Source organism: Chanodichthys erythropterus, chromosome 6 (genome assembly GCF_024489055.1).
Source record: "Chanodichthys erythropterus isolate Z2021 chromosome 6, ASM2448905v1, whole genome shotgun sequence".
Classification (NCBI taxonomy): domain Eukaryota; kingdom Metazoa; phylum Chordata; class Actinopteri; order Cypriniformes; family Xenocyprididae; genus Chanodichthys; species Chanodichthys erythropterus.
Genome location: NC_090226.1, coordinates 14,230,052 through 14,240,911, shown reverse-complemented (window position 1 = coordinate 14,240,911; position 10,860 = coordinate 14,230,052). Strand labels below are relative to the sequence as shown.

Below are 10,860 nucleotides of genomic sequence, written 5' to 3'. Positions count from 1 at the left end.
GTAAGTCATATGGGTTTTGGATGACATGAGAGTGAGTATGACACTTTTAGGCATCAAGACTGAAATTTCAAAAGATGTGTCATGCTGCGAAAGGAAATGGTAAATAACAGACACATGTAGGAAACTCAGAAGCGAAGACCAGGAGACTTGGTGCGTTTCTTTATTGAGATTGTGCCGTTTGGCGCTGCAGACATCAAGTCCGACTAGGGCTTCAATCTGTACATTGCAGTTTTATATATATTTTAGAGGGCAGTGCGCTTAAATACAAAGGTGATGACCTTGAACAAAGGAAGTAAACAAAGAGTTTCACCAGTCCTAATCCAATCAGTATAACTATACAACTTAATAATTATAGAGATAAAGCATTTATCATGATCAACGGCCACCATTCAGAGAATGGGACATTGGCACTGAAAGACAAAAGGTGATAGCCTCAGTTACCAGGCTTGTTTGACTCACAATATGGAGAACAGGAACTGGTAGAAACCTAGAAACGTTGCTTAAAGCTGCAGTCCGTAACTTTTTTGGGTTAAAAATGATCCAAAATCAATTTTTGAGCAAGTACATAACCAGCCAGTGTTCAAAACTATCTTCTTACCTTAGCCCGATTCACAACGGTAAGCTTGTTATAATGTTTTATAATGAGTGGTACTGTTACTGGTACCTACCTACCTAATAGGTAGCACTATTTATTGTAATGTTTTTTTTTTCACAGTTGGTCAGAACAAAAGTGGCAGAGTGTCACGTTTAGGCACAGAGTCAAAAAGGTAAGATTCAAACACAGCTTTAAATGGGAAATACAAAAACATAATCCAGGCAGGCAAGGGTCAGAGTCCACAGAGCAGTCCACATAAAGCAAATTAAACAGAAACAAATTAAAAGCAGAAACAAACAGGGTATAAATAGACAGACACAAATGATCAAACGCAAAACAGCTGAAAGCAATGATGGGATGATGAGTCCGGGAAGTGGTTTATGGGAAATGAAGTCCAGAAGAAGTGAGAAACCGTCCGGATTGGAGTGCCCTCTGGTGGCTAAATTAGGGATGTGTCACGATTTTCGAATATTCGATTAGTCGATTTAATTATAGAATATCGAATAGGTTGTGCGATTGTCGTCTTAGAAAAATCCTCATGTTTCTAAAAGGTGACACGTTCATGTAACCAGAGGGAGGCGCGCGCGCTGCCAATAACGCACCTAAAAAGCTGTTAACAGCAGAACATAGACAAGCGTGGCATATAACAGAGACGTTAAAATCAGTGTTCACACGACACACGTGCCGTCATTCAGGCTGTTCACAATGATATAACGAGTTTGGGCAGACTAAAATCAATATGGCTTGAGGTAAGCTTGCTGCGATAGTCGGTGTTGCCGGTGTTCAGGAACAACATCGGTATCATAACTTGTCACCGCTCCCGAATTGGCGCTAATTTGAAAGTGAAAGTAAAATCCCCTCAGTCATTCATGGTGCGTGTCCACAAAAAGGTGCCGGACTGGACAAAAGCGAGGCGAACGCCGCGAGCGAGCGACACTGATAGTCCACACTGGCGGAGAGCGAGCGTTTTCAGTTTATTCCTCCGGAAGCTCAACGTAGGAATTAATTGAAAGCGCTCGCTCTGCTTCGCACTGTTATGAATGGCCATGCAGATTTTACTTTCACTTATATTAACGAACATATTAATATGTTTTAGCACATTACAATCATTATATGGCTTGAGTTAAGACAGCATATTCTCCAATGAATTAAACAGTTTATCAATATCATACAGATTGAAAGCGTGAATGTTCTCTCTCCCACTGTTTGTGTGTTGATGCGCAGGTGCGGGGGAGGGGTGCGATTTTCGAATAATAATCGAATAATTCCCAGCGATTTTCGAATATTATTTTTGCTTGAAATGCCCATCCCTAGGCTAAATAGGGCACTCCAGCTTGTGGTCATGACACAGAGATCTTACTCACTTGTTCAAATGACATCTACCGGTCATACTTCCAATAGAATCAGTGATTCCAAAGTAGGCCTACATTATCCGGTGTGGTGACTGACAGCAAACATTAGATTGCTGAGGAGCCGTGCCGATGCACAACCCATGTAAAGATGATAATTCTGCAAATAACTGCAATTGCAGGTTTCAAACAGAGATGGCGACAAAGAGGCAAAACTTATGGACTGCAGCTTTAAATGTACAATATGTAATAATTTTGTCCGCTAGAGGTCGCTAGAAGCCTATTCAAAACAAAGGCGTAGCTTGATGGCAAGTTTTAGAGTGGAATCTTGAGACATGTGGTCTTCATCTCAACGGACGGTGCAAAAGATTAGGAATTGTAGTCGGGAAGAAATTATGTTCATGGATGCGATTATTAACATTACTGTAGTATGAAGCAGAGCAGGACCGAGTGTTGTGGGAGCTGAACGAGGCTGCTGGAGAGATTGCGCAACACGCGCCTCACTAGCAGCGGAACTTTTATTATGACACAGTCGCATTTGGGATATTTTAAGTACTCAAGTGAACAAAATATATAACACTGGCATAGTGGTTTTTGGATATTTTACTGCAAAAATATTACATATTGCACCTTTAACAGAACTATTCATCTGTTGTCATTGTCTTTACCTTAAATGGAAAAAACAATGTACACACACACACACACATTTGTTATTAAATTTCATGAGACTAATTGGGTGTGTCTGTCAATGGGACATCAATTTGACATTAGTTCCTTTTTAATTCACATTGTTACTATACAAATGAGTAAGAGCTGTTAGCGTCACCAAGACAAAGAAAAAACAACAACAGATCTTACAGGAGAGAGTTCTTACAACAGATCTTACAGGAGAGGGCAAAAATAGAAATGGTATAGCATACAAAAAACAAATATATATATGTATATACATGTTTTTGGTCTGACTTACCATAAGACAAATCAATATGGAAATACACATTTTAACTATAACAAAACTATAATAGGATTCTTTGGAAGATATAATTCACACAAAGAGTACTAATTCAAGAGTTTGAAATTAATTAATGGAGAGACAGAAAGCTCTCGGACTAAATCTAAAATATCTTAAACTGTGTTCTGAAGATGAACGGAGGTCTTACGGGTTTGGAACGACATGAGGGTGAGTCATTAATGACATAATTTTCATTTTTGGGTGAACTAACCCTTTAAGATGCACTGTAGCATGTTAAAAAACTAACAGAATATGCAATCCACTCCTTCAGCCCTAAACATTTTAAATGTAATTTGGTGTAGCAATAAAGCTACAGAAGTTTATTTATGTGAGGTTTTGGTGGTCAAACTTTCATTCACAAGGAAATAACAACATACCAGCAGGTTTTATTGAATTAGATAATGAAGCCATTGTGATACTGTTGACACGCTGAAGACTTTAGCATGAAACATTAGAGCTATTAAGACATTTTAATGATATCTTATAACATTTGGTATATCTCAACAGCCTTTTTTTTTCTTTTTTTCATCAATTGTTTATACTGCACGTTTCACAACATAATTCGATGACACTGGCTTATTAGCAATGCATTGATGACCACAGAGTTTCAGCTTCTTTGTGCAAAGCTGTTGTTTAGTGCAAAATGTCAGAACTGGAATAAGCCATCTGTATGGTTTATATTAAAAGAAAAAAGCCACAATGAAAAAAAAAAAAAAAAAATGAAAGAAAAAAGGTTTAAGGCCACACCAACTCAATAAGGCTGTTTTTGACTACAACACAGATCTTGCATGTGCTGGTGGAGATTTTTGACAACAGAGCACTGTTTAACCAAACCACCAAATTTCACACGCCAAACCTCTGTGGTTGTGCCAAAAATGCTCGGAATCCTTGTATTGGTTTACGTTGCGTAACAGTCAATCCCTTTTTACAGCCTGTGGAAAAGCACTTTTTTAATTAAATGTTTGATTATGTGACAATGATATTTTTTTATAAAGAAAAAGGTTTCATTTTTATTAAAAATATATTAAGAACAATCTTCTTGTATTAAACACATAATGATGTGCAGCTGAGTATCTTATAAAGCAGACAGATTAAAATCCATTATCAGTCGGATGTTAGCAATGCAATTGCATTTCTTTGTTGCCCTGCCACTAAAGATGGAAAACCATTCAACTTCAGCATCTGTTATGAAATGATCTGTATTTATTTCAATCCCTAAACAGAACCACATGCAGGCGGTGTGTTTATGAATGTCTGTAGCAAAGCTTCTATGACACGAAGTTCAACACGCTGTAGCAAAAGTCATAAAGACACAAAAGACTGACTCTGTGCAGTACCTGAAAGGAATGCTGCAATACAAAACTAATTTTGTAATGAATTCAATTCAAATGCGAACTTAAAATAGAAGCGTTTCTTGGAAGCTGGGCGTCTACTCTAATTATTTAAACATCTGTGTCTTATCAGAATAAAGAGGGTGACTTTTAAAGTCCTTTGGGTTCTTTTGAGGGTTTGTGCTTATCAGTTATTCATTTGTGTGTTTAGGTTTGTTTAAATCACTGAAACATTTTTTGGAAGGATGATAACATTGGTTCACGCACGGATAAATAGTTATTGTATTCAAAATAACATCACAGCTTTACACAAAGTTCACATTCATTGTGACTACTTCATCACTATATAGCAACACATGCAGAACCATTGATACCACCAAGTGGTTGGACACTGTTAGTGCAAGCTGATGCGATCCACCACATTAACATTGACATTTTGATGTGTCAAATATTAAACCTGTAAATATCAAATCTTAAATATTGCAGCAAACATGTGGCGGACAAAGTTACACTTAAAAATGATCCTTTTATAACAATGTTCTGGAGAGATGCGTTCCTGGTTCATCGTGAGATTTTTATGGTTTTCCTCAGGCCCTAAATGAAAAATGATGCTTTGACAGTGGAAAAGCAAATGTCAATAGTGAAGTAGGGGCATGTTTGTTATCATGTTACAGCATTTGATGTCTGCACATTTAAACTAGTTATTTATTACTGTAAGACTTTCACAGATGCATGGCTGGTTCCTTCCTGTCAGGATGTGGTGTTTTATGATCTGAGAAATGCACTAAAATGTACGCCTGAAAATTCACTGGAAAAGTGAAATGCCTCCTATCCATTATGTTTATGTAACCATGTTTTTGTGATGAAAATATGAATATTTGTAACTTTATACATGCACACCTTTTTACACAGTGTTAATGGGACAATTAAACTGTAACATGAAAATTCTGTCATCATTTACTCACCCTCATGCTGTTCCAAACCTGCGTGACTTAATTTCTTCTGTGAAACACAAAAGAAGATTTTTGTTTCCTTGTACATAAATTGAAATGTCAATCCAATGTTACTTGGGACCACATTGACTTTTTATTCTTATGGGCAAAATCTACTGAAACAAAAATTATTCAGACATTTTTGGTATATTTTTACTAGTGGATGCAGGACACTATAGTAAACTGTGACATATTATACCCAACAATTCTTCATACAGTGGACCAGTAAATTTGATACAAATTTGGAACCAAAAAATATTCAGACACTTTGATCTGACCATGTTTTGCTTAAGTGTTATCTGACATAATTAAGATAATTTTTTTTCTGACACAGTTTAACTCTGAGATCTTGTCATATTTTATTACCATTTTTTAAACTACGGTGAATAAACTGTATCAATGAATGAAATGTTCAAGGTGTCTAAATAAATTTTGGTTTGACTGTATATAGGCTATATATAGTTCATAGCTATAGAAATTCATAGATTTGGAACAACATGAGGGTGAGTAGCCTAAATGATAACAGAATTTTAATTTCTGGGTGATTGATTCGTTTAAGCCAATTTTTTTTTTTTTTTAATATAAAAGCTAATCACATCTTTTACTTATCTGTTTTAGTAAAGACAACCATGGAGTAATTCACAGCAGACTCATTACTCGCATCGCTGCTAACACTTGTACCGTCATCACAGCTCGCTTGGCCTTTTCTGTTGATCTTTTTCCGTCGGGACTCCTCTTTAACATTCACATAGTCTACAGCCATTATTTTATTATTAAAGTCCACTTGTCCAGGTGAAATAACACTCTCTGAAACATTTATGTAGTCAGAAGTCTTGGAACGCTCTTGAAGGCTTACATACCGCTGAGAGATACTGGAAAGATCTGCCAGCTGACACACAAACAAAGACAAAATCCCATGTAAAACAAAAAACTCATTTTTACCGCACATAATGCGTCTGGAATACGTAATGGACGGCATTCAGCTGCGTGAGGAAGAAGTTAATGGTTTTCAAATGACTTACCGAGCCTTCAGGAGTCCCAGAACTTGTAGAGGATGAATCATCTCCACCTAATTGTTGACAAGGCCAAAATTTAGCGTGAAATCCTCAGTGGACGAACAGTAAGACTAAGTGTAAAACATGTTTTTACCGTCGCCTGAAAGAGGAGAGATACTTAATACATTATTCGGACTCAAAGCGGTTGATTCTACCGTCTCGTTGGTCACGTGGTCTCTTCTAAGGCCTGAATTCGAACAAAAAAATCACACACATATTAAATAAAGCTTCATATTATTCATTAAAAAACACGTAATTATAATAATAAAGCATTTGTCATTTACTATGATATTAAGGAATAAATGTGCGTACTGTAAAAAAGTAGTACTGTATTGCACTCACCACGTTGCATCGAGGAGATTATTTTAAAGAGAAGAATCAGGAGAATGACAACCAAGAAAACGAGGAAGCAGATGATACCGTACAACAACGGATGAAGAACTTTACTAAAACAATGCATAAATAAATGTTGATAGCTGGAATCATCACAAGATTTAATTATGTAGTTAGGACAAGGACAGTTTCAAGTCATTTAGCCGATTTGCACGGCAACTTAGGCCTATCACTTCTCACAGAAGTCAAAATACAAATAAGCCTAGTTGCCTACATCTCAAAGGCTAAACGTAATGTGTTACATTGTAAATCTAACATTTGTTATGGTTGTAGACAGGATACATTCAACTGGTTATTCAGTAAAAAAGATTTCATTTTGAGAATTACAGAATTACCAATTGTTGTCTGAAGTCTTACTCGTCTCACTACCTGTGGGAATCAATACATTTAATTTGTATTAAAACAAATTGATAGGTGATCAATAAAATGTGTGCTGTTTTTGTATTATTCTATATTCTGTTTCAGATATGTTACAAAGTTGCATATCACATATTCATTTCAAAATAATCTTGCATATATTTGTTGTTTTATAATATATTAATATTATATTAAGCTATAGCCTTCTGGTTTTGAGCAATCATCCTACTGAGCATAATGTATTACAAAATATATCAGAAAAATAAAATGTTTTAAATTTTGTGCCACGTGTCTTACCTGCCAGCACATTGAAGAAAAGCATGCAGAGTGTAATAATGAATACAGGGTGTATAATCCACATCATGACTTCACACACACACTAATTATTTAGTTTTTCAAATAGCTTCTTATGATGATCTTTAATATTTGTATCAGTGCTGATCAAGTTCCCTCTCAAAGGCACAACCACGGAAACACTGTGATGATGATTACCATCTAGAGTCAGTGGAAAATTGTGGTTTGAGCGTCACCAGTTTTAAATAAGGCAAAACACTCAAGATACAGTACCAAAACATCTTGCTCATTGAAAGAGATGCTTTGATTGTTGAAATTTGTACTTCAATAAAAATAAAATTTAAATGAATTTTTACAGATTATTACCAATTGTTTCTTTACTAATATACAATTCTAGTATATAACAGAGTAGAAATAGAAATTTTAAGTCCAGTCTTGAGGATAATCAAGCTTTGTGCTATTTTGATGATCAAAAACAAAACTAATATACAGTTTTGTTTTGTTTTAATATGGTGAGCAGCTTATTTTGGTTGTAAGTGCAACAGTTTACCATGCTCAACAAATATTGGCCTAAATACAGAAATAATGAGAGAGCCTGATGGGATTTTCAAGATTTAAATTAAATAGGCTAAATGGATATATACAGTATCTCACAGAAGTGAGTACACCCCTCACATTTTGGTAAACATTTTATTTATTTTTTCAACACTGAAGAAATGACACTTTGCTACAATGTAAAGTAGTGAGTGTACAGCTTGTATAACAGTGTAAATTTGCTGTCTCCTCAAAATACCTCAACACACAGACATTAATGTCTAAACCGCTGACCACAAAAGTGAGTACATCCCTAAGTGAAAATGTCCAAATAGGGCCCAATTAGCCATTTTCTCTCCCTGGTGTCATGTGACTCATTAGTGTTACAAGTCTCAGCTGTGATTGGGAAGCAGGTGTGTTAAATTTGGTGTTATCGCTCTCATTCTCTCATACTGGTCACTGGAAGTGAAGCAACATGGCACCTCATGGCAAAGAACTCTCCAAGGATCTGAAAAAAGAATTGTTGCTCTTCACTGTAAAATTTATCCCAGTAAAATTTATGGTAAAAAAATGGCAGCTGTGGTTGCCAGAACTTAACCGTAAAAAATACAGTAGCAACGTAAAAAAACAAATCTGTTAAATTTATGGTAAAAATAATTTCATTAACTGATATAATGTTAATTTACCAACCTAATGAAGTACTAATATCTATTTTGTACCTTTATAATACACTGACAGTCACCAAACACAGTGTTGATAAGAGTCACATGATGAATCAAAGTTCATCTCAAGCATCTTTTCCACAAGCTGAAAAGGACAACACTAACATATAGAAGGTGCACACAGTGTCATTCACACACACACTAAACACCATCATGGTAACATGCATGAAATTTTAAAAATGCAATAAACATTAATTTAACAACATTAGATGTAACATAAAACCCTAATGTACATAACTGATTAAAAAAAAATGAGAAAAACGAAGAAGAAACAGAGTTATTTCAACAAAAATATATCAAATGTGCAGTGTCACGCAGGGAATTGTGGGAATGTCAATTTACGTTTTTTCACTGTAAATTTTACAATGAATTGTTATTTTTCACTTCCAAAAACTGTGAATTTAACGGTATTTTACCGTAAAATTACATTAAATGTACCGTTAGATCTATTACAGTTATTCACCGTATATAGTACGGAAACTTTCTGTAAACCAATTGACAGTTTTTCACCGCAGCATTTTTACAGTCTTTTACTGTTAAAATCATGGTCATTTTTTACAGTGAGATGGTGTAGGCTATAACATCTACTTTACATTGTAGAAAAGTGTCATTTCTTCAGTGTTGTCATGAAAAGATATATTAAAATATTTACAAAAATGTGAGGGATGTACTCACTGTGAGATACTGTATATATGTGCTTGATGTGGCAACATGAAGTATTTCACAGTTTATTTGTAATTAAAAAGGCTAAGCCTGAGAACAATTTAAAACAAAAAAACTATGTTAGGTTTGTGATCACCAGAGTGTGTGAACAGGAAGTACAGCACATGCATGCACACTCACACTTTCACAGGTTTAACCTAATGCATTAAGTTCAGTCATTTCAAAAAATGTTACCTTTTATTTTAAATGTCACCAAATAAAGTCATTGTATGCAGGTTGTTTTGTTCATTTTTGTTATCATTACACCTCTTTATACCGAAGATTATTAATTATTCCACTAATGGGTAACACTTTAGAATAATGGAAGTAATGCAGGAAAAATAAGCAGCTACTACATGAACACTTCAGCTAATAAGAACCAATCCATATACAGTAAGTCATAAATTTAGGTACTGAGATGCATTACTAATCACTCAGTTGTAACCTAGTCACTCCAGAATTACTTGTGAGCTGGACCATTATTTTAGAGTAAAAAACATTAACTTATGGCAATCATGATTAAATTACCACAAGGAATACATGAAAAGAACAATAAACAGTATTAAAAAAGGCCCACTGGACCTCACTTCACAGGTATCTTCTGTTTAAATCCTGCAAGCATGTCCTGTTCTCTCTTCCCATAGCGGAGACCAAAAGAATTGAGATTGTAGTACGCAACATTCTGCCTTCTCTTTGTGTAAGGCCTTTCTGGAGACCACCACCATGTGCTCCGCTGAGGACCTGCACCCATGGAGAAGTGCACTGAGAGCTTGGGAGAAGGAGATCCAGCTGTGGGACGAGCATCAGTTCCCCTGAGAACCCGGAGTGATGTTTCATCAGGAGATTCATCTGATACAACAAAAGCTGGGATATGAGACACAGGCCTACTTCAAACAAATTAAACTGTATGCTTTACAGTTATATTTTTATCTCATGTCTAATACAAGCTTAGGTAACACTTTATTTTGATGGTCCACTTCAGACATTCTACTATATATTAAGTAGCTTTGCAACTTCATGTCAACTTATTGTACTAACCCTAACCTAACAGTCTACTAAACTCTATCAGTATTAGCTGACATGTAGTTGCAAAGTTACTTATAGTTAGTAGAGTGTCTAAATTGACCATCGGATAAAGTATAATCCAAGCTTATGATATATCTTATAATTAATTTTTTAATGTTTTTTCATAAGAACATGTTACAACAATGTTGTAAGACACAGTTTTGAAAAGCTATACAATGAATCGAGAATCTATCAGTTTTAACAACACACACAGTTTAATATTTACTATATTGTTCATTAGAAGTTATTACTGAACTTACCTTCTAAGTAATATTGAAAATGCCCTGAAGGGTATGTGTGTCCAATCGCCACTGACAGCATCAAAATGATGGTAAGTAGCATCATTTTAATGTGTTTTTGTTCTGCAAGAAATAAATGCAGTTAGAAACCAGTATACGTGGTTGTTTTCTCAATCATGCATACTTATTAAAAGACTCACACGTTTCAGTGACATTTATCTGT

General features: G+C 35.3%; 1 protein-coding gene across 1 annotated transcript; it reads right to left on the bottom strand.

Moving 5' to 3' along the window:
- Nucleotides 1–8,954: 8,954 nt before the first annotated feature.
- On the bottom strand, nt 8,955–10,790 carry kiss1 (KiSS-1 metastasis suppressor). The gene is made up of 2 exons (XM_067387314.1): nt 10,659–10,790; nt 8,955–10,182 (listed from the first exon to the last, which is right to left on the bottom strand). The coding sequence occupies exons 1-2, from the start codon at nt 10,741–10,743 to the stop codon at nt 9,917–9,919; spliced, it is 351 nt and encodes a 116-aa protein (XP_067243415.1). The 5' UTR covers nt 10,744–10,790; the 3' UTR covers nt 8,955–9,916.
- Between the last annotated feature and the right edge of the window lie 70 nt (nt 10,791–10,860).